The following is a 24,350-nucleotide window of genomic DNA, read 5'->3' as shown; positions in this document are numbered from 1 at the left end:
CATTCCCTCAGCCATCCTCCCGGCTTTAATCGTCTCCTTATATGGACACCAGAATGTCTGACGTCATATCAACGCTGGGAAACCAGCGCCCGCGCAACCAGGCTTGGCTGACAAGGCGGGTGGTGCGGGAAAGGCGGGGGCGGAGGGGGAGGGAAGCGCTGGAATGTTGATGGACGTGGCACTGCGCCACTGGGAGCGGCGGTCCCCCTTCAGCTATTGGGCAAGGGCGGCCGAGGGGGCGGGGAGCCGTGGGAGGGGTAGGTTGTGGTTGTTGAAAAGCCGCCGCCTGGGTGAGGAGCTGTGCCAGTGTGGGGTGGGCGCTGCCAGGGGGAGGCAGGAGGGCACGGGTTCGAGTCCCGCCTCCGAGAGCTGCTTCTCTAGGCTGCCGCGATCCGCTGAGGGGAGGGAGGTCCGAGTGGTCGTTTGTTTTCCTCTTCTTCCTCGTTCTTCTCTTTGCGCGGAGGCCGCGGCTTTCTCTGTGGGGCGCCAGCCCGCAGGGACAGAGTTTGCCAGGAGTTTGTGCGGACTTCGGGCCCCAGCCCTCCCCCCCCCCGCCCCGCCGCCGCCATGCCCGTCTTCCACACGCGTACCATCGAGAGCATCCTGGAGCCGGTGGCCCAGCAGATCTCCCACCTGGTCATCATGCACGAGGAGGGGGAGGTGGACGGCAAGGCCATTCCGGACCTCACCGCCCCCGTGTCGGCCGTGCAGGCCGCTGTCAGCAACCTGGTGCGGGTGAGTAGCGGCGGCCGGCCCGCCTTCTCCGCTCCTCCTCACGGGAGCAACTTTGGCCGCCGCGGCCAACTTCGTGGTCCCACGGCCGCGGAGCCCGCCCCGGCCTGTCGCGTACAGGTGCGCCGGGCTCCCCTCCCCCCCGCTCCCCGCGCTGGCCGTTGGCCGCCCGACCGGCGCCCCGTAATGGAGCGGCTTCCCTAGGGAGGCACTGTGTGGAGGCGGGGGCCGGGAAGGGGTTAAGTTGGGAGGCTTTCTGGACCTCTGCGGCTCCTGTCTGGAAGCCGCCTTCGGCTGTTCCCGCCCCGGCCGGCGAAGGAGCTCGGCGAGCCGTTCTGCAGAGGAACGAATTGTCCGGAACAGCGAGTTGTTCGCCGTCTTCGTGACTGAAAAAGTCCGCCTTTTCCCCGCGTGAGGGACAGCATCACGCTGAAGCGCAGTGAAGGGCTGTAATTGTTGCTGTTTGTACCGTCCTATCCTCTCCGTGCGGAGTGCACCCTGAAACGCCTCACAGATGTCTCTGATACGCTGTGTGGTTTTTTGCTGTGTTGGAAACTCCTGTTTTAAGTGTATGCACTATAAAAGGCAAAACGCTTACTTGGTGTGATCCTGTCCTAAAAAAAAAAAAACAAAAAAACAACCCTAAATCTCCCAGGCGTTTGATAATGATTTTTATATTGGTGAAGGCTGGCAGTTTGTTATCAGTGTGGGAGTCGAGAAGAGACAGACCTGTGGCTTCTAGGCAAAGTTTGGAGTTGTAATTTGTTTTGTTTGTTACATAGCCTCGAGTGTGGGTTAACAGTTTGCTTGTGGGAAGCTAAAGGTGGCTGAAAATCGGCTTGGATCTCTCGAATTTTTGAAAGCAGCTATAGGTAGCGTGTCTCTAAGATCTGAGTATTTGCAATATGGGCATTTCAGTCTGAGAAGTGCAAATGACTAATACATTTGAAATGTTTTAGTTATATTAGTACTTTTATAACCAACTGCATCAGAAGAATAGCAAACTGTTGCAGGGCAGAAGTGTCTTGTTTGATACAGAAAGCACTGCAATGTTGCGTGCTTCTCTATTTCATTAAGAATTACCTGGTAATACTTACCTTGCACTTCTGTTAAGTTCATTTGCAGATACTCTGAGTTAATTTTTAAACATCAGATGTTACTTGCTCACTTTGAATCCTGTAAAACGCTTAAGTAATTTGTGGCAAGTGATATCCCTTGCCAGCAAACGTATACCTTAAAATGAAATAGCTACATACAGTTAAAATATTGTGACACTGTTAACTGATGTATTAATGCACTGAAATCACGAGGCTTGTGGGCATAAGAAGCTGTCAAGATGACTAATATATGTGATGTGTTTATCAGATTTTGGCTTGTAGTACTTGCTACTGCTAGAATAACTTGCCACTTTGAGGTTTTGCAGTTTACTACAGTGTAACTACAACTCTCAGTCCCCGTGACTTAATGAATTTTACAGGATGTACTGTCTGGAATACTTGTGCTTCTTGCTGACTTCAGCTGAAACTCTTGTTTTTATGAAAAACAATTGGTCTGCAGTGATGAACTGATGTAATAGGTATATTGGCTGTAAGGGTGTGAAGCCTGAGTGTATGAAATACTTTTCCTTGAAAGGAAGACTTTAGAATATCGCTTTGCCTCTCTGAGCTTAGCCTGTATGGCTGGATCGTGTGACTATTCCCCCCACCCCGTCCTCCTGAAAGAAACCTCATCTGATAAAGTAGCATTTATTAGAGAAATGCAGAAACAGAATTAGTTTCTTTCTGCAGCTTGCTAATGCCAGCATTTTGGACTGTTTTGGAAGCCTCTGGTTTTCTTTTCTTGCCTACTAGCTAGATAGAAGGAAAAACTGTTGAACTATTTTTTTGTGTTAATTCACAAAGAGCAAATAGAAGTGGTGTAATCTGAGGTGGTACTTACAAGGAAGATGCCCTGATCTGGTAGAATACAGCTTTGACTATACTAGGAAAAATACAGGAATAAAGTTCAGTTTCCTATCTGGAGCTGTGTTTTCAGTGCGTCATTCTGAAGTGTAAAGGTGATATGTGAAACTGCAGTTTCACAGAAGCAGGGATATTTGTGCAGACAGGTTATCTAATTGTGAGCCTTCTGGTGGCTTCACAGGTGACAGCAAAGATGGAATTGCCAGTATAACCAGGACAGTAATGTAGCTGCTGGCTCTTTGTGTTGCTTCCTGTCTGCTCAGGGTTCTTCATGTAGTGTGAGTATCACAAAGTGTATGTGACAGGAAATACTGACCAGCAGAGAAGTTTTTCACTGATAATTTGTTACACACAACAGCACTGTTCTCTAGCTCCCCAGTAAAGGACTCCACAGTTTGGAAGGTGCGATCTTTAATTCATCTTAACTATTGCATCTGTAAGTAACTGCTGTTAACAATAGTTGAAGTGCTGAGACCCATTCTTCTGCAAGGCCTAGGAGACGTGCTGTGTGGGGAAATGGGCTAGGAAATGAGAAAATCACTGAGGAAGGAGTCATGTGCAGTAACTTAAGAAAAGTTTATTTTGTTGATGTTCCTGAGATGGAGTTAACACAATACACTATATCCAAGAGTGAACAGAGGTTGATAGATATGAGAGTCTTAAAGTAAGACTACTGGATGAGATAAAAGGGAGTCCTACATAACTTGACTATAGACCTCTATATGAGAACTTTTCCTTAGGTTTGCCGTTGAGCATGCATTTCTATATTTTCTGTCAGAAATGTATGTGCTGTATTTTAAGTTTGTCTGAAGCCACCTTAAGTTTCATGGGTTTGCACACCCAAGACAACCTACTGTAGGGATGCTTCCCCATCAGAACCGAATTGTAAAGTAATCCTAGGTAAGACATAGTCCGAGTCATTGTTGAAGTTAATTAAATAAGTAAATCTTTAAAAGTTAGTCTCTTTCCCATGGTAAATACCAAAGACTTGGTATTCTGCTTTTCTGTATTAGTTCCCAGTATGTCGCAGTTTGATTCTACTGTCTTGAATATTCATGTTAGGGGATAGCTTTTGCAGAACAATACTCAAATTGTTTTGAAGTAATCTGGTGGAATTTCTTAACTGTGAGATAAGGTAAGTGCTGCCCACATGCAAAATGCCTTTGCATGTAGAGGTAAGCAGCAGAAGCTTTTTTGCACAAAAATAACCTTTGACTGGAGCCAAGAGTTTGAGGGAGAGGCTTCATATTAATATCACAAGATTATTAATGTACTAAATCAGTTCTTTTTTTAACAGAAGATCTTAATGTTTTTATTGACTGATACTTGGAGTGGATGTGTGCCTCTTATGTGAGGGTTGGGGTTTAGTTTGGTATTCCTTGTAGCTAAAGATGTAACACTGTAAGACAACAGAGTTGGTTGGGGCGAGGAAATAGTCAAGCCCAACAGGCAAGGAATAATTTGGAGCTTGCTAAATACTCTATTAGTGGGCAGTGAAATGAAATTCTGAATTCTGACTGGTCAAACTTTGCTGGGAGGTTGTGAACCGTATGGTGGTTTTCTAATTTTTAATAAAACATTCATCCAACTTTTAGCCTATTTTTAAAAAGAGGGATTTCTATCAAAGATGACTAATAATGATGAAGAAAACTTAAACCTATCACACACATTATATAAAATAACTTCATTTCATGCGGGAGAAAAATCTCTACTAGCCAGTAGTGAATTTACAAGCATTTATGTTCAGGGTAATGTTATATTACTGCCAAACAGAGAAAGCAAATTCTACTCTGCCATTTTAAACTCCATTCACTTACTGCCTTGTATGGGTTCTGGCTTTCTGTCAGTACAGGCATAGCCCACTTGTCACTTCTCTCCACTGTTTTGTACAGAACTGCTTCACAGCAGTGTTGCTTCTGCTCTGCCAAATACAAACACTACCATGGGTGAAGCTGCTGAGTTTGGCAGATAGGGAAGTAATCCTGTGCATGAGTATTAAGGTGATAGAGAGGAACCTGAGAAGGGACTTAAGGAGTACATATAATTTAAATACTGGAGCAGGATCAGCAACTCAAGGAGATGTTGGCTTTTCAGTGGCTGGGTTGTTGAACCATGTCCATGCTCTGAAAGCTCTGACCTGCTTTACTTGAGACCAAATAAATGCCTTATTACCCTGTTTTTCTGTTCTTCATTTTGACTGAGCTTGAGCCATCTGAGGAAAGTGACACTGGTATGAAATTCTCATAATGAAAGATTTAAGACATGGTCACAAATGAAGTGGCTGAGATCTTTCAGAACAGAGACCTGCTCTGAAAGGCCAGCAATTGTCTAGCTGATGATGCAGCTTCTGCCTTTCCATCCTCCATGCTACAGGTGCTGTCCTTTTGTATTTGAATCTATGTTTCATAAGTCTCTACATGCATCCAATTTCTATTACATTCTTTTTTATGGGGAAAAATTGCTTTAACTCTCAAAATTGTTAACTATCACATCTCTCAAGAATGTATTCTTGGTGGATGCTGTGATATGCTTTTATTTACCTACTGAGTTTTGGGGGCTTATGAAGCTATACTGACATCTTTCTGCATCTCAGTCACTAACGGCTACTAGCAGGTCAGGCTAATCATCAGTAAGGATCTCTTAGCATATAAATATCCTGTCTCGTACTCATGGTTTATTAGCTGTTTTCTTTAAGTAGAGCAGGGCCAAGCACTATCTTTAAAAGTAAGTAAATGCAGTCTGGAGTAAAATTAAGCTTAACTGGAGATTGTACTTGATGAGAATAACACCCTATAGCACTAGGTCAAACAGTCATTCATGTCATAGGTTTGTCACTTCCTAAAGTTGTGAGGTCAGTCTCTTTAAACTACCACCAGCTGAAACCCACCCCATCCAAGTACAACTAAAACCACACAGATTACTCTCAAAACAGGTAAAATTATACCAGTACTTAGGCAGTGACATAAAGTTTAAAACAGACCGAACAAAAAAACCCAAACCTCAACTGTGGTAGAGCTGCATTTAGTGTAGCTGTAGCAGCTGTCCTATCTCATCCTAGTAGATGAAGAAGTAGTAATCACCTGAAGTAATCAGCATGTTCTGGGTGTATATCCATGGGACTCTGTCAGTTGTGAAGTTGCCTGGGGTTGTAGTGCCATGCAGAAAGGGCTGTGCATTTTCCCTGGACAGGCTGTGAATAGCCTATCAACACCTGAAAACCACCAGCTTGGAAACTGCCTATATTAAATGAATTTGAAAAATACTGCCTGCCTTGAAATACTTGTCACGATTGCAGCAGCAAAAGTCAAGCACATGGCTAAACACTTAGAGTGAGGAGAAATGGTCTGATTGTTGTGGAGAGTGGGTGGTAAAACAGCTTCCTCATCCCTAAGTTTTCTCCTGGCATAGCTGACTTGCCTGTATCTCAGGGTACACAAGAGAAGAGTGAGCTGTTGAGGACAGCTTAGTGTTTCTCTTTTGAGAGAAAAATTAGTTTGCAATACTTACATTTATGTGTCTTGGAAAAGGATGGAGAAGAAGGGAAAAAGATAAGCTTTTTCCTTGCAGAATTTTCACAGCACAAAAGATGTTTCTCAAGGATTTGTAGTAACTTTCTGAAGTTTTTTCTCAATGTTTGTAACTTGCCATGGGTTATGTATAGATCTGCACCCCCCCATTTCTAGTTTATTGTATTGGAATATATTTGAGCTGGAAGAAATGAGTTCTTACAGCAGCTCATCTGAACTCTACAGAACTCAGAACTTTGTGACAATGAGAGTACTAGAAGAGCCCTGATGATCTCAAGAGAGTAAGTCTTTTCATTATAGGTTTCTAGGTCTTGCCTATGTGTAGTAGAAACTTGTGATTAGTGTTAGAAGAGTGTTTTTTAAATAATAAAAATTTCCTTCTTTTTTGAAATACAACATTCTACTACCTGAAATTTCTTTAGGGATAATTTACCATATTGTGGGAACTGTGGCCATATGCTCTGAGAAAGTGGATAAAACCCATTAGGGTGTGTGCATGGGAGGGACAGGGTGAAAAGTGATTAATGATTAATCAGACAAAGCAACTTTGTAATAACAAAAGCACATCATAAACTTTTTTCTTGCTTTTATCTGTTAGGAATTATCTTTACATAAGTGATAAATCAGCTTCCAATTTGAATGGAAAAATCTTTGTTCTATATTATATTTGGAAGTTAATTTATACCAGTCTCTTCCATCAGCTTTAAAAGGAATCATTTGTTCTCTGTTCCTTTAAGGGTGCATAGAGATGGTGAATGCCTCCATTAGTAATCACATGCAGCTTGCTTTTTGGGCATAAAAACTGAGAACGTTATTGTGGAATGGATAACCTTAAAGTGGCAGTCAGACTAAAAAATTCCATATGCCAACAATATGGTGTATACCACTCCTGCTTTGGAAAACTTAACATATGCTTTCTGCTGCATAAGTGAATTATACCAGTGAGGGAGGAGTTGTTAAATCCATATTAAGGGCCAATGTTTGGTGATTTATTCTTGTTTCTGACTTCTTGTAACTTTAGAATGTCATTAACTTTTGCTTTGTGCTTTGAAACAAGAAGTTACTTTTCTCTATGTAGTGGTATTGGACTGTAGGCATGGAATTCCTTTTATAGAGTTTAATAAAACAATGAACCAAATAAGATATGGTTGAGTATGTTTTACACTTAGAAATGTGTAGCTTCAGGACATAAGTGGGGTAATTTACAGGTGTCTACCTCTTCCCAGTATAGTTGAAATTTGGACTGATGAAGCAAGTCTTTGAGAGGGCTCGGGGGTGAGGTGTGTGTGTGTTAAAGATGGCTTTAAAGATGTGTTAGCAAATGTTGTATTAATGCTAGTTACTGGAAATAATGCCTGAGATCATTAACCAGTTGTTGTAAATGCTAAGCTATGTTTCTTGTTCCAAATCTGCTAGAATTCTTAAAAGCCAAATGACACTTTTTTCCCAATTACTTTTCCAAAGGAGGCAATAGGCCAGTCCTAGTCAGTCTTTGCCTTGCGTACTGCTTAATTTTGGTAGTGGCTTCATGTATAGTTAAGACTAGCTTTTTATCCATACTTCTCTGTTGTATAGCTTGTATGTGTTGTTCCTAAGCTTTTGTTTGTGACTGAATTGTTTTACTAAGTCTTACTGGCTTTGCATTTTTTTTCACCTCAAATATGAAGACAAAGTATCTACTGTTAGTAATATCAATCTCCTGCTATTTCTCACTCTGAAAAGTAAGTCAGACTGGCAAACTGTACCTTAAGAAATGTTGCAATGTAATGTGGTGGTTTTTGTTGTGTTTTTTTTTTTCTTTAGTGACACAAATTTTATTCTATCACTTGATCAGTCAAATGTTGAGAAGGAGTTCTTGATACAGGACTTGCCTCTGTGGCCATGGTTCTTAATTCCTGCAAAATTATAACCTTCCTGGCATTTATCTTTAAACACAGCAATAGGACCTCTTACTAAGGAGCACTGTTGTTAACTCATTTGAACAGTAAAGTATCTTTTTTATAGCTATATAACTGTTAGAAGTGCATCCGCTAAATGAATTGTAATGTTTAATTGCATAGTTTCTTCCTTAATTTTTATGACAACAGGCAAGAGAGAATTAACCCTAAATTGTGTTCTGTGATTGGAGTCTAAAGTAGCAATTTGTGTTGATGCATGGAAATACACCACAGATAAGTGGTTATTGCAACTACCTGCATTTCAGAAGACACTTTGTGAATACAAGATGACTTGCTGCATGGAGAGATGAAATGATGAAATAAAGGCTGGATCTCTTTTTCAGTTACAAATATTTCACCAATAATATCTCCTTAAAATGTGAGCCTAGCATCCTAACAGCTGAAAACTGAATTGGGGTGGGGGGACACACATGACACATGCCATATGCATAATATTTGGAAGTAGGTCTAGTTTGTCCCTGCAGTAATTTCAGGCCCTACTGTATCTGTAAGAATATGAAACTGGATAGAGAATCAGTAGAGAGGGCAAACCTTTCCTTTTTTTACTTTGCTCAATAATTCAAGTCTACTGAGGTATGGCTTGTACTTGCCCCATCCTGAGACTAGAACCAAAGTTTTCCGTGAATATATATGGAACAACTCACTTTGAACAAATCTCTTATTCTGAAGTAAATAATATTCTGATGCTTCAGAAAAATTATTTACATTATGAAAGATGATCACTGGATAACAATACTGGCTTATGAAAGGGGAAAGAAGGAGAAAAAAACCCCACCTCTTAACTCTCAAAGGCTTTCCATGATTACTGAAACTGTCAGCTCCTATTGACTCTCAGTGGATGATGATCTTTAACTCTTTCTCTCACTGAGACAACATGTGTTGGAACAGTTTCCTAGTACCCTGACTTCATGGGTAGGATAGGAAACTGATGATTAATGTCAGGGTTCTCCAGTAAAGAGTGGAGAAAAGAAACAAGCCATTCCTGTAGAAAACTTGTGTGTCTTGTTGCTTTTGCCTTAGAATCCTTATGAAGAGACCTTCATAATAACTGCATTGCATTTTCCATCAATGATTACACCCACAGAATAGTGAATGTAACCTGATCTTTCATACAGGATACGTTTTCCTTGTGCCAAACTTCCAGTGCATCCTGGGGACCTGGGATTGCCAAAGGCAGATCTTCTCAGTAAAGACTGAGGTAAAGAGGGTACTGAGTACTCAGCCTTTTCTGTGTTGTGACCAGGCCCCCCACCTATTCAGCAGTGGGCCCACGTTTTATCTAGTCTTCATTTTGCTGCTGTACTTACACAAGCATTTTTTATTGTTCTTCATGTCCCTCACCAGATTCAACTCCAGATAGATTTTTGGGATGGAGCCCATCCCTGTATGCTCAGGTAACATCTCTGCATTCCTCCCGAGTCATCTGTCCATACTTCTACTTCTTGTGTACCTACTTTTCATGCCAGTTTTGTCAGGAGCATTGTGTTCATCCATGCAGGCCTCCTGCCACCTTTGATTAACTTCCTGCTCATCAGAGTGAACCATCCTTGAGCTTGGAGGAGGTGATCCTTGAAAATCAACTAGCTCTCCAGAGCTGCTCTTCTTTCTAAGACTGTATCCCATGGGATTTCTCCAAGTAGGTCCCTGTAAGAGGCTAAAGTCTTTTCTGAAGCTCAGGGTCTGATTTGTCTTGTTTCTTCCTTTCAGGATCCTGCATTCCATGATCTCATGGTCACTGTAGCTAAGGTTGTGCCTGATGTTTGCATTCCCAACCAGTTTTTCCTTGTTTCTAACAGCAGAGTGCCTCCTGTCTTTGGCTCCTCAACCTGTACCTATCTACTAATGAAAGATGATAGTGTGTGATAGAAATACAGTATTTCTCATTGCAGTGGAGGTAAGCAATTGCCATTTTAAACTGATGTTCTGTGATGGCCTAAGAAGGTTTGACCTGAAGCAACTACCATGCTTAAATGTTGTCCTCAGAGACATATGGTGCATAAATGAAATGATGAATAACAGAACCAAGGAAAAAGTACTGCTTTGGCTAGTTCTACAAGCTTTATGCTTGGATGTCTTTGTGTATGCAGCTTAAAATGTTGGGGTATGCTGCATCTGTTCTGGTCTTACTACTCTACAAACTAAAGTTGTGACAGTTTTCAGTCCCTTGACTAGGATACAGTAAATGTTGTGTGGTAATTCCAAAATTGTCTAAATTCTTTAACTGTCCTAAAAGGTACAGATTAGTTCAAGGCAGTCTCAGTTCAGGTTAGCAGTAGGCAAAGACCAAAAGCCTTGTTCTGTAATGAACATAGATGTAACTGCATTTGCAATTCATAAGGACGTTCTGGAGTATTTGATGTTCTTGTGATGATATTTATCCAGCAATGCATGTCTTTAAAGTAGGTGCTAGAAAAGGTTGCTTTTTGTTTTTTCTTTTTAATGGACACACTGATGGCAGTACCAGGCTATGTGTTCTTTTCAATGTTTATCTTCTGTCTGTGGGAATAGTAAAATACAACGGTATTAAACTTGAACTGCATTTTACTAGCTGAGTCTTTGCATGAACTACAGAGTCAAGCCCTGTCCCTCCTTAAATGCTGAAGACTGCACAATAGGTAGAGAAATTAATTTCTTAAATAGGTATGGTCACAGAAGTGCCAAAGTAGCAGTATGAGAAATGGCAGTTATATCTGTAACCTCTGAATTGATGAGGAGCACTCTGGCCTGTACTGGGTAAGTCACAAGTGTCACCTTAGCTGAGTCATTGTGTGATGGCAAACAGTAATGACTGTTCTCTTCTGTCTTTAGTTTTTTTAAAATTCTATTCAAATAGTTGCTATACAATGTAAGGAGCAGGTGCATCAAAATGGGAAGCTTATTAAAGTCTGAGCCAGGAAAGTCCATATCAACTTCCTTGCCCATTCTAGTCTTTCAGTCATTTCAGCTCTTCATTTGCAGCAGAGTCTGAAGACTCCTCCTGTCAAGCAGGGAAGCTATTAAAAGTTGTCATCTGAAACTTCAGTTATTCCAGCTGAGTCGTTTCCTCTGCTGTCTTCAAACCTCTTCCTGAGTTTGAAAGATGCTGCATATTGTGACTGTTGTTGAGGAGGGAAGCATTAATAAAACTTTCTTTTCTTATGCAGGCCTTGTTTTATTTGCCTGCACAAATACTTCCTCAGAAGGAGCAGAAACAGACTTCAACCAGGCTGATAGTATGTGTGAGAGCCAGGTAACTTGTAAGTTGCTAGAGTATTTGGGTGGACTTGGTTCCTGGTGACCACAAATTCGGTTATGTTTTGAAAAAAATGGACTTCTTGTAAATGAGTAAAATATCTGTCTGTGCATAGGCAACAAACGGCTAAACTGTTAATCTCCAAATGGGATAGTAGTACATAATTGAATGAAACAATTAGTGCTAAGGTTTAGCTGTATGCAAGCTGGCATGTTCAACTTTCCTATTTAAACTTTATGGAAACCTTGTCAGTTGCTAAAATACATCCATGTAGTCATCTAAACTTGCTTAGGAGAGGTTTTTAATACTGAAGTGTGTGATGTGCTGAATCTTTATCTTAAGAGTTATTACTATTAAAAAAAAAAAAGCTGCTTCAAGCATCCACTTGGAAGTTACTGGGAAGGTTACTTACTTTGGTGTGTGTTATTTGCTTTTAGAATCTTCCTTTCTTTGTAACTTTGCTCAAGATTGATCTCAAGATGTTTCCCATTTCAGCCTCTCAATGTGTATACAGGTGTCTAAATATACTTCAGCTGTCTTCAAAAGCTGATTTGGTTACAAACAGGTTACAAAACCCACTCAATACTTGAAAGAAAACTTATTCTCAAGTGTAAAAACACTTTTAAATTACTGTGTAACTCTTACAAGGTTTTAGGTGAGAGAACAAGTAAACTGACTAGTGTTTGGACTAAACTAAAAATCACTTTCACAAGCTTAGCTATCTTTGCAGCTTTTACAGCATAATAGTTGTGCTGAATAAGAGCTAAACAAATGGAGTTTCTCTCAAACTCCATAGTAGTAGTGAAAAGGTCACTTTTTATTTAGCTTGCCCTGATACAATGATGAAAAAACTGTATTGTGAAGGGCTAGTAACTGCCAAACCACTGACTTAACTGTAGCAACTGAAGTGCTGCTTGATTATTTGCCACACTTATAAAAAATTCCCTTTTTCTAAAAAAAATCAAGGGGTGGGGAGTGGGAACCTCAGTAAATTTTAGGTAGGTTTCAGCTTGACTTCAGTCTTCCTCTGAGGGTAAAAAAAAAACAACAAAAAAAACCAACAAAAAAACACCCAAAACCCCAAAAACAAACAAACAAAACCCCAAAAGGTAATAGCATGACATTTCCTTTAATTCTCTTAAGTTAATGCTGGAGAAAACCTGCATTCCTTAGCTCTCTGACTAGACTCGACTGGCACTTGAGCTGTCAGACCAGTTGAATGCACCCCACCCCCCATACAGCCGGAAGGAATGTATTTTTCTGTTGATCTGAATTTTTTTTTCCTCTTCCCAGCTTGACATCACTGATTATCATAGTTCAAAGCTATAGAATATAAAGTGTTTTATCTCTCAGTTGCAAGCTAATTTCTGGCGTAACAGTTTTGCTCTGGCATTTTTTTTTTTGTGGGGGGGAGCAGTTGGAATCTCTGACCTGTTCTCCAATTACTCAGGACAGTGAAATGCTAAAGAAACTTTGCTACCCTGAAGCAGTTACAAGCTGCTACAAAGATTTGTTGCTTAGCCTTTGTTGTGGCAAATTTTTATATAATTGTCTTGCACCTTTTTCTTGTAAACTTCCTTGCACATGGCTTATTAGTTTTAAGTATTTTGGTGATGCTATTAACTAACCTTGTTACTGTGTGGCAATGTAGGAAGTAAGCTGTGAAGGGGTTTGTGAACTTGATGGATCTAGCTTCTGCTTTCACAGTTGAATACAATTCCTTTCTTCAGACATGTTTTCCAGTTTGCTTGTTAGCTGGCCCAAAAACTTGTATTTCTGTTTAATATAGTATAACGGTTGCTCAGAAGAGTGTTCTTTTCTGTTTCATTGCTTTCAAATCTGGAGCAACTTCCTCAAATAGGACAAAACATTGTTGGTAACAAGTGTAGCTTCTTATTATGGGAGGTGCTTTTAGTCAGATTTGCAGCAATACTGCTGTTTTTTTAACCACATTCTTGTAGAAGGTAAAGGAACTTCATCTCGAAAGGTGTTTACCTTACAAAGACTTAAAAGATTTTTTCATTGATTTCTATTAAACTTCTGAAAGGATTTTAATAGCTAGAAATGGTACCTATAACTTCTCAGAGTGGTAGCAATTATATACTATCAATTATTGGTGGCACTTTAATATCCTTTTCCTAATGCGGAGTTGATTTGTCAACATTCTTCTAATGTGACACAGCAATGGTCTGCTGTTATATGTGAACTGGATAATATTATGTATTTATACAGTGCCTAGCACAATGGAGCTCTAAAATGCTAACAAATTACAGTGAAAAAACTTCTGTTGTTTTAAAGAGTTGAACTTTCTGATGTCCCTTTATGATTCAGTGTCAAATTTAAAGATGAATTTTTAAGACAAGTTTATAGACGCTTTACTTCTCTACAATTTCAAACTAACGGTGACTAGGATTATTCCTTTTGTCTGCAAGAGGTGAAGCCAGGTTTGCCAGTCATGGGAACTTAACAAAATAAGCAGTTTTAGCCTAGATATTTGTAGGTACTGGACTGTAACATTCAAATTGCTGGCTTACACTACCTAATTTTTCCCCCTTTGTTTCAGCTGAGGATAGCAGCTTCATGTTACAGAGCTACACTGAGAAAGTCTGTCCATCCCATCAAGCATGTCCAGTTACTACTGCCTGGAGTAATGGGGCCAAACAAATCCATTGATACAAAGAAAAGTCCCACTGATTTCGGTATTATGTGAACTAAGCTTTCCAGTAGTGACTGCAAGAGTAAGAGTAATGCTTTCATAATGCTTGAATTGGGTGAACCTAGAGAAGTATAATGTAATGTATGTTAATGTTAGTCCAAAGCACTGTTTTAGAAGTAGGCTGGTTCCAGCACCGTTTTGGGTGGAAGTAGGTTTTATGGCTGAATCTAGGCTGTGAAAGTGGCTGAGAGTAGATTCTATGCTAGATGGCATGGAAGATAATAATTATTCTGAGTGGGAAGTTAGATCTATAGAATGAATTAAATCATAAGAATTTTCAAAGGAATCACTGACACCTAGGAATTGGATTACACCACTCTTACTGGTTATGTCATCCCATAGGAGAAGATTCTGACTACATTGTTAATATCTGCTGCTGTGCTATAGTTTATTAGCCTTTACCACAAAAAACACTTAATCTCTTCAAAGAATAATTTTCTTTTTCAGTATGAGTCAAGAATTAAATAGCAAATGCTCTTGAAAGTAGTTGTTTTTAAAGCTTTTCTGGATGTGAACAGTAGTTTGCTACTTGACCACATAGTAAGCTTAAGTTTTATTAAAAACTAATTTTAACAGCTAAGTCTTCATCTAACTCAGAACTAATGCCAGATCAGTCACTTATTTGTCTGATTTTTTAAATGTCATGTATCAGTTATTTCTGCTGAGTGGCTGCTTTGTAATAGTTTTCAAATTCTTTGTGATGACTCAGCACATAAGTGGGTTATCTTCTACATGCTGAATTCCTTGCAGAGCTGGTATAAGTGGTCATGAGTACTGAAAGCAAAATCAAGCTGGAAAACAATCACATAATATTAAGTTTCTGACACACTTAGGTTTTTAATGGTGCTGTAAATGAGCACTGTCCCTTGGAAAACAGCCCACCATTCCTAGTCCTTATTCTGTTTAATGTAACTAGATATTGTTGTAGCTAATTAAAACATCACATTTAACATGTGAGCAATTATTTACACCATTAACTTATTGTACACTTGAATTAACTGGTAGTCAAGTAAAATGAGACTCTTATGAAAGACAAATTGACCAATATGCTACAGAAGGTGAATAACAACTATAAAATACCATGTTAGTACATACCTTGCTGGTGAAGAAACATTTACTGTGGCAGGGCTTATGCCAGCTGTGAGTTGCTGTTGCTTCAACCATGTATTAGTGAGCACATGAAGGTATTTTTAATATAATATTGAAAACTTGGTGAAAAACACTAGTCATCTAAAATTACCTTTATTGATAAAGTATGTTTCCCTTGAGGGAAATACTAGGATTAAACAAAGTCAATGAGGGACAGAACTCTGTCTAGTTCCTGCATTTGCAGGTTGACTTAAGTAAATAGATTAAAGCAGCATCTCTTATGTATTCCTTCTCTGCCGCAGTACCTTGTTTAGCACTAAACCAATTTAGTTTTTCTAACCCATCAAGGTAATGGAAATAGATCCTTGCTTGACAGGGCTGCAGATAAATAAGCTGGCACTGATGACAGGCAGATGGGAACAAATTCAGTAACGTAGAACTGTGTCATGGGAAGAGGTGGGGGGAATTATCATAAGAATTTCAGAATTGCTTAGAATGAAGAGTGGTCTCATGACAGTGGCTTTGGCAAAATAGTTAAATTTAGAACATGCTAAAAAGCAGTGTCATGTAAATGGTGGGGTGGTGAGTTTTCTTCTGTTTATCTACTGATAAATACATTGCCTATCAGGTGCTGTGAGTCTTTATTCTGATTTGTTGTGTCTTAAAATCAATGATGATTGGTATTTCTCCTCGCTCTGCTATCAGAGATGTTCAAAACTGCTTTTTCTCATGCTTATCATTTTGTCTTCCTGCAGGAAACTGTTGGTGTCTTGAACTTGAAAAAAGTCTGTTACTCTAGAACAACTGGTGCTCTGGGAGGGAGCTCATAAGGGAAGCAGTGCTGCCCTTTCTTTCTGTGGAAGGGGGAAAGTCATTGTTGAACAGTCTGGCATTCAGAAGTCAGTACAAGTTTGCATGTAACAAACAGAAGATCCTAAAATTCAGTGCCTGATAGCCAACCTCCATTTTTCAGTTGTGGTATTATATTAAATATGCCTCAGTTAACAATACCTGTCAAATTAGCAGTGTTTTGCACAGGTAAAATGGGTTATAAAAAGTAGCAACAGATTTTGTAGTTAACTAAATATCAAAGTGAAATTAAGGCATTTATAGTGGACAGCTGCCTGGCACCTGATTTAGTCAGACATCTTAGAAACTTGAGAGGAAGAAAATTTTCTGCTGTTCTGCATCTGAAACTTACTCAAGTAGTGGCAGAGAATACATATGAATTTGTCTTGTCTTTCTCCAGCTCCTTGAATATTTTCTGTGTCAACACATGGATAAGTGAAATACTAATTTAATATTATTATTAGAGACCACCCCCAATTTAGTTTGTCATTCTGATGAAGGATAAAAATAGCCTGGGGAGAAAGTTCATTACTACCTATGTGAAGCTATACCTTGGGTTGGTTTAGAGACTGTGCAGTACAATATTTATCTATATTAGAAACACAGATTCTCACAGGCTGCTATCTGGAAAGAGATCTTTCTTCCACTTGATATCATCTATGAACTTCCTATGGTGAGACTTTTTTTTACTCTGTTACCAACAGCCTTAATCTTAAGTAAACTTTCCAGATACTTCTACTTGACTTAACACTTGGAAGGCTGGGGAGACAGGATTTATCTCAGTTACTGGGGTGGGAGAGGGAAATCCTCACCAACCAAGATTTTCTCCAACATGCAGATATTAGCAGATTGTCAAAGATGATGCAAACCTACCACTAGCATCACAAGGTTTGCTTGCTTTCAGACAAGCATCTAAATAATGAGAGAGTTTAGCTCTGTGATATTACATGTGTTACCTTTTAGTACAGTACTCATCTGTGTATATGTCTGCAGCAGGATTTATGTTAAGAGGTGCTCTGAAACTTAGTGGTGATTTGCAGGTCTGGGTACATGGAGATGAACTGGAAGAGCTTTTGGAGTCTTCATGCTGTTTGATATGAGGGACTGTCCTTAGACTTCCTTGTAATGTAAAAGTAGCTAATTGCAGCTGTGAATCTCATTTGTAGAGGACAATTGCTGTATCTTATTTTCCCAAGTGAGTTTTGTATATGCTCAGAGGTCAGAGCTGACTTATTTCACTGCAGTGGAGTTATAATGTCTTAAAGTAGTTGTAACTTGGAAGTACTGGCTTAGAAGAAGAAACTCTTCTCTTGATAAAAGAACTGATTTCCGAATTATAATAGTTCTGTAAAAAGTCTCACATAATCAGTATGTGCTTTTGTTTCCTTTAAGTTGTGCATCCTATAATTAGCTAAACCATCCAAGCCTCAGCTCTGTACTGGTAACAGAGTTAGTAGGCATTAGCAGCATGACTACAAGTCTTTGGATACCCAAATGATGTCACTTTCTGGTTTCCATATGGTTCTCGTTTTGTAGTTATGTATTTTACTTGGACAGCAGGATTTCCTTAGCCTCAGGCCCATTGAATTTGTCTTAATCGCCAGTGTAGACAGGTAGGTCAGTTTGCTGCTATTGGGGACCAGATGGCTGGAGTGTTCTAATTTGACTTATTGCCAGATGGCTTTCAAATTGTACCTTGCTATGCCTGGAATGCAGTCTCCAGGGTAATCATGAGGAAACCAGGAGCCAGTATACAGCTTCCATATTAACTGAAAGGCGAAGTGAATAGGCTCTGATTCAGCAGTCTCTTTAGGTTCATGCCTGCCTGGAAGGAAAAGTAGTCTTGTTGACTGATGTCACTGGTAGTACATATGCATTGTTCTTTTGGTGTAAAATAGAAGCAGGAAGAGAATTCAGCTTCATATTTCTTTGGACTTATTTTTCAGTCTCTAATTGCACTGGCCTATTCCCCTACGGAGAAGTAGAAAAACTTAAAGCTTCTTACCCCAGTGTTAAACTCGCTTAATTGCAAGTGACTTATCAGTAACACTTTTAAATCAAAGCAAGATGAGAGTGGAATGATGAAGAAATTGGAGATTTGCTTTGTTAAATGTTTCCAATAGAACCTTTGAAGGAAAAACAAAGGTTTTTTTGGGGGGGGGGGGGGAGGAGGAAATTGTATCTTGTTATAACTGACTTTTTTCAGTCTTGTTGAATGAGAAGGATTACATTGTGAGGAGTGACCTGTAAACATGTTCTCTTAGATTATTTTTTTTCTAAAAACATTTCAACATTGCTTGCCACTTCTGCTCACAGTTTGTGGAAAGTTCTCTTTTTACTAGAAGCTGTTTATGTCATCTGATGATTTTTGAGTGACTTCTCAACTTTAGGTGGGACCAGGAAGTTTCATGATGTACCCCAAAGCTGTTTGACTTGCATCTGGCAAAGTTTTATGCTTTGCTGCTAAGCCAGGATGTATGCATTTCTGTTTTGGTAACACTTACCACATGGCATGATAAAACAACATTCACTCCAACAGCTGTGTTTTTAAAAGAACTGAGAGAAATAGCTTGAAATACCAACAACTGATCTACTTGATACTGTAAATTTAAAGACAGAACATGGGTTACAATCAAAATACTGTGACTGACAACAATGAAGGTAAACAGCTAAGTCTTGTTTTGTTTCTCTTTTGCTGCCAGAGAGGTCCTTCCCAAAAGCTTACCATGTAATTTGGCTCCAATGACTGATTTCACAAAAGGAAAACTGAACAATTGTGAAGTAGTTATTGAGCCCTTGCCACTTTGGAACCCACTGAGACAAACTGTCTCTGAACTCAGTTTGAGATAAAGGACCTGCTTTCTGTACCTGCAATGGACATGCCTTGTGGGGGAGGGATGAACTCTATGAAAGGTATAGGATATACAACTTGATACCATTAAGTTCAGTCATTTTTATTATATTGTCATGCGTAAGACCCATCAGTATGTAATGTGAATTCAAAATGCTTTCATGAAGATTTAATTCTCTATGCCAATATTGTATTTTTCAGTCTGGACTGAAATGTACATCACCTATGCCAGCAAGGAGTAGGCATAAATTTGGTGTAACTTTGGCTTGCTTCTAGCTCTGCTTGATGGATTGTTCATAGTCTTGAAATCTAGGCCAGTTCTACTTTCTTAAAATGTGGGGTGGGGGGAAAGGACTGGCAACTCTGTTTTGAGATGGATTCTAGACATGGATATGCAATGTAGAAACTACTGTTATTGTAGAGTTATAGCAAATACTTAAGTTTATTTTTTCAGGACAGACATCTAAAGAAATTGAGAAAGAAGTTGCTGAGAGCTTCATGGAACTGCACTGATGTATAACAAATATATAACAAATTTTTGATGTGAGACTTAACGCTCCCGTTGTCATGTCACTATTCTTCCTGGAAGATTGCAAAACATAGAAGAATGTGTAAACCAGCAATTGGATTTTTAATGCTAAAGTTGCTTTTACAACATACAGACTAGATCACTTTGTGTGGTACTTTGATTTGTCAAGCAAAACTCGTACTGTAGCTAATTTCTTGGGAGTTTCTTTCTGACCTGGGGCTCTACTAGTGTTGCAGCCAGGGCTGTGTGTGTTCACTGGATGATGATGTGGGAATATTTTTAGTTTTGGGCTCCTTGCTAAAATGGCAGATGTTTTAAATTAGCTTCTGGAACATCGCAAGAACTAATTCTTCTAAGGTCGCCTTCCTTTTTAACTGGGGAAATCCTATAAGCTGCAAGGAAGATTTAACTTCCAGCATTTGGCAAATTGTCAATTTGGTATTGTCAATATAGGTATTCAGATGAATATTTGTTAAAAACCAAACAAACAATTAAAACCAACCCCAAACAATAAGCTTTGGACTCTCATCTTAAATATTTGTGTTTTATTCTATATGATACTTGCAATTTGCACTTTCAAACTTCTAGAAGTTAAGAGAACTAGATATTTCTGGGTGTTCGTGGTGTCGTTTTTTAAACAAAGTCTTAGAGAATTACAGTAGCTGAAACTATTTCCTTTTCTCACTGAACAGCTGTTCTTTGCTATATCCAGCAGGCTAAGAAGATGGGAAAGGGACCTTGTGGGTACCTATGTCTTGTCGTTCCTGCAGTAAGAAGCAGACATGACAAAAAGTTGCAAAACTGGTTATGAGGAAAAACCTCAACCTGATCAGAAAGTTTTCCTCTTGCTTTTCCATGGAGAAAATACTCCCCATCAGGAAGTTTCAAACATACTGATCCTCTACTAATCAGTGGCGGATAAGAGTGCATAAGACGGCTTTTAACTTTGCTTGTACAAAACCAGCAGGAAATCTCAATCACTTCCTGGTTCTTCTAGCTGCATTCCTAGAAGGCTTTTCAGGAGCCATATATGCCCTCTGACTTGTGTGTGTCCATTTCTTTTAAATTTCTAGATTTGTCTGCCTCTTGTTCCCTGTTGTTGAGTAGCAGGGAGCAAGCAGGGAAGTAGCTCATTCTTTATCTCTGTTCAGCTGATTTGCCTCTAATCTCCCAAAGAGTATGGAAATGAATATGGATGGGAAAAAGTTCTAACTATGATGCTGTCTTGGTAAGTTTTGCTTGAGAGCTTCCCTTACTCTGTGCTCCTCTGGGCAGGTACAGTGTTCAAGAAGTTATGGTCCCTTTACAGGGTTAACTAGTGTCTTTGGGACCGTGAGTAATGGCCACTTCAGTATTAATTAACAGCAGAAGCTTCTGTTCCATGGAGACTGTTGCTTCCCAATTAGTTAGGGAAAGATTGTCTTGGGAGGTAAGAGTATCTGAAACTCAAGTAGGAATCCTGTTTTTTCCACATGTATACTGTTGGATAGAAATAAAATACAGGTTTCCCAGATAATTGTTCTGTATTAGCATGAAGCTTGACAAGTCTTCTGCCTGAAACAGGGAATGTGTAGATATTATATCTTAAAGGAAAAAAAATAAGTCTTTATTCCCTTGGTGTTGGAGTATGGGGAAGGTAGACCTGAGTGAATCTCTACCTTGTGTTACACTGCAGTGTGTCCAAAAATTGCTTAGGCCATGTAAAAATTCAGTCTGAAAAACAAGGATCTTATTAAAACAAAAAGTAAGAAAAAAAAAATCCCCCGAACCACAAAGCTAAAAAGGAAAACCCACAAAACTCTTTCGGGGTTGTGTATTTTTAGTCATGAATGTGGCTTCGTGTTTTGAGACTTTGTCTGTTAAGTGGTATGCGTAGTACATTTGTTCTTTACATGCCATCTCTGTACTTTGGCTACAAATGCAAAGAACAACTTCTGGAAAGGTTAATAGTATGTAAATATGAAATGCTTTCCTTTGAGGCACAAGGTTTTATATTTAAACAGATCCAGTGAGTGTGTGCTGTATTGGTGCTTAAAATATGGTAAGAAATCCTTTCTTCTGGAAAGGTAGGGGACCTTTTTAATTGAGGCCTCACAGGAACTGGCTAAAATCTCGTGTCCTGTCTGTGTGCTATATAGTGCTGAGGATATTGGAGGAATGAGTATTTCTGCTTTGTGATGGACTTGGAAGAGCAATGTCTTTGGAGTTTAGGACAGTTTTGAGGTTAAAACTCCCCACAAAAAATGAAAATGGGAATTGACTCATATCCCATATGTTACTTTCTTTTGAAGACCAAAGATCCTAGCTGGCCATATATGACTGTCCATATGTATATGTGTATGTATAAATATATAAAGTGCATATATACAGTGTGTACATATCTATCTATAATTAGTTGATAATGCTTCTTTGAGTAGTGAACCTATAGATAGTCTCTTATAGAAGAGACTTATGCTTTCCAGACTAAAGGAAGAAATGCTTTTTGTATGGTCTAATAAAAATAGAAGTAACTTACCCTTGATGCTTGATGTATTGTAACTTGAGCAGAAGTTGTTTCTTGGTTGCTCATGAGTGACTGTTCAATATAAAATACCAATAGTGATTGTTAGAATGACCTTTAAATTGAAGCCCACCCATTGTAAACTTTATTCTTCATGCATTCTTTAAAAACTGTATATCCTCAGAAATAAATTTTTTAAATATACTGAACGATACGCAAATTGGTACAGCTGCAAGAGAAGTGTTGCAGGCCTGGTTCTTTGGAAATAAAGTATTACTCATCATTTTCACCTGGTGCCAGTGTTCTGTCAGAATGATGTGTAGTCCAAAGTTTATGCAAATTACTCCTTTTCTGTGTCATCTTTATCATGCATGTGTGCATACAAATGCCAGAAATATAAACATGTCTTTCATAAGTGCAATGGAAATAATTAGAACAAAGCAGGCTTATCCTCTGGTGGGTCATGTTACCCTATCCCAAGAAACAGGGCGTGAGATAAATTTATAATTGTGCTTCTGAGGCATTGCCATGAAATTTAGGAGTCAAAGCAATGCTGCAGTGCTGTGCTTTAGGAGGGAGCATGGCTGTTAGTGAGCCTACAATGAACATAAAAGACAGAAACCTATCATAAAATTGATGGCCTTTAACTTCCTCTCTGCTCTTCCCTTCATGACTTGCAAATATCTATGTGGCTTCTTATGAGTCTAGTACTAATATATTAGAAAAAAAAAAAAAGGTAGGCTAGGCTGACTCTGTGTTTGATCCAAATAAAATACTAGGGTCAATGTACTTTTGTAAAGCCCCTCTGAAAAGGACCAGACTAGGGAGCCACAGTTTTCAGCAAGCAGCATAAATTTGCAAGGAAATGGTGCTTCTGGAAGGCTACATAGCATTAGAACTAGCAAGTGCTGTGCATAGTGGCACACTACAACTTCTGTCAAAAACCAGCAAATCTTTAAACACCAGCTGATCAGGGATTTTCAGGGCTATCTTGTCCAGCTTGAGCAGGCCTGGCAGCTCTTAACACAAACCAGTGTCTGGGTTAAAGACCTTCTGCTTTGTGATGCCTTTCTGAATAGCTTATTCAGCTGGAAAATACAGTGAACAAAGGAGCTGGAAATATTTTGTCAAGTTGGTGATCTCACAGTTCAGAGAGCCAGCTAGCAATTATGAAGAATTCTATTGTATAACACAAGAACTAGTATATAGAAAACTCCAGATCTTACTCTATCTCTTTCTTTATTAGCTTCTGCATAATTATTTTTGCCTAAAGGATGGTGTGAATGTGCATGTGGGGTGTATTCTCAGTAATTAACTACATTTTTCTAATAGACTAGGTTGAATAGCAAAATGGGGGTAACTTTTTTTTTAACTTTGAACTTGATTTCTGACTTGTGGGGATTAGGAGGTGGGGAAGCCTACAGAGTTTACGGTGATTAAGTTTTTACGACCAAGTGTAGCAAACAATATTGTTTCTATGGAGAGAAGGAAGAGTGTGTGTCCCCCAGTTAATTTAGTAGAGATGTTGGCATGAAACAACATGATTTCTAAAGCATTAGACTAACCACAGTATATAGTGGTCTCAAAAATATACACATCAAACCTAGTGAAAGGCATTATCATTAGTACAAATAATTTTTTTGTTGTTGCTGTTTTGCTGTTTGTTTTCACCTAGGCTTTACAGTGAAATTCTGAATCTTAAATATGACTTCTTTCTCCTGCAGGTTGGAAAAGAGACTGTGCAGACAACAGAAGACCAGATATTGAAAAGGGATATGCCACCAGCATTTATCAAGTAAACTCATTTAATTGTAAATCTTCTATTGTAGGTACAGGAAACCTGTTCCAATGATAGATCACTGTTACTCATTTCTACTGTACAGATTAGAAAATACTCTTATGTTTGCATAGCTCTTTGGGGTCTCAAGGCTGACCTTTGTTAGGAATGACCTTTCTGCCAGCAGTGACTTTTCCTGTTACATGCTGTATATACAGGTACATATCTAGGGTATTTTTTCCTTTAAAAATAACAACCAAAACAAAATCAGGGTAACAATGGTACTTATCTATGTGCTGTTGTACTTTTGCCTAATAGTGTCAGACATAACGTGGTGTTCTCAATCTTTTCTATTAATTTGGTTGGTGGAAAAGTATGAATTTGTCAGTACAGGCAGCTGATGCATGATGTAACTGCCTGGAAATCTAAGACATTTAAAGAGCAGTGACTGACACTTAATTCCATGGCTTGGTGTCAAGGACAAATGACTTCCTCCTTCTGCTGCCTTAAGTCTTAAAAATCATACATCACTTCTTGTAGAATTGCCAAGCTTCTTACTACCAACTGATAAACTTTTGCTGAAGTGGCTTTGTCCTACAACCTACTGAATGTAGTGACCTCTTTATTAG

At 39.2% G+C, this 24,350-nt stretch overlaps 1 protein-coding gene across 7 annotated transcripts in view; it reads left to right on the top strand.

Annotated features, from left to right (window-relative positions):
* The first annotated feature begins 306 nt into the window (after window positions 1-306).
* Window positions 307-24,350, top strand: part of VCL (vinculin) — a 65,661-nt gene continuing 41,617 nt past the window's right edge. For all 7 annotated transcript variants that reach the window (XM_075025721.1, XM_075025718.1, XM_075025715.1 and 4 more), the window contains exons 1-2: window positions 307-735; window positions 23,669-23,739. In XM_075025721.1, the coding sequence (XP_074881822.1) occupies window positions 568-735; window positions 23,669-23,739 (239 nt within the window). In that variant the 5' untranslated portion in view covers window positions 307-567. The remainder of the gene's footprint in view (window positions 736-23,668; window positions 23,740-24,350) is intronic.

The sequence above is a fragment of the Buteo buteo genome, chromosome 4 (genome assembly GCF_964188355.1).
Source record: "Buteo buteo chromosome 4, bButBut1.hap1.1, whole genome shotgun sequence".
Lineage (NCBI taxonomy): Eukaryota > Metazoa > Chordata > Aves > Accipitriformes > Accipitridae > Buteo > Buteo buteo.
Note: the sequence above shows the minus strand (reverse complement) of the source record. Positions and strands in the feature narration are given on the sequence as shown.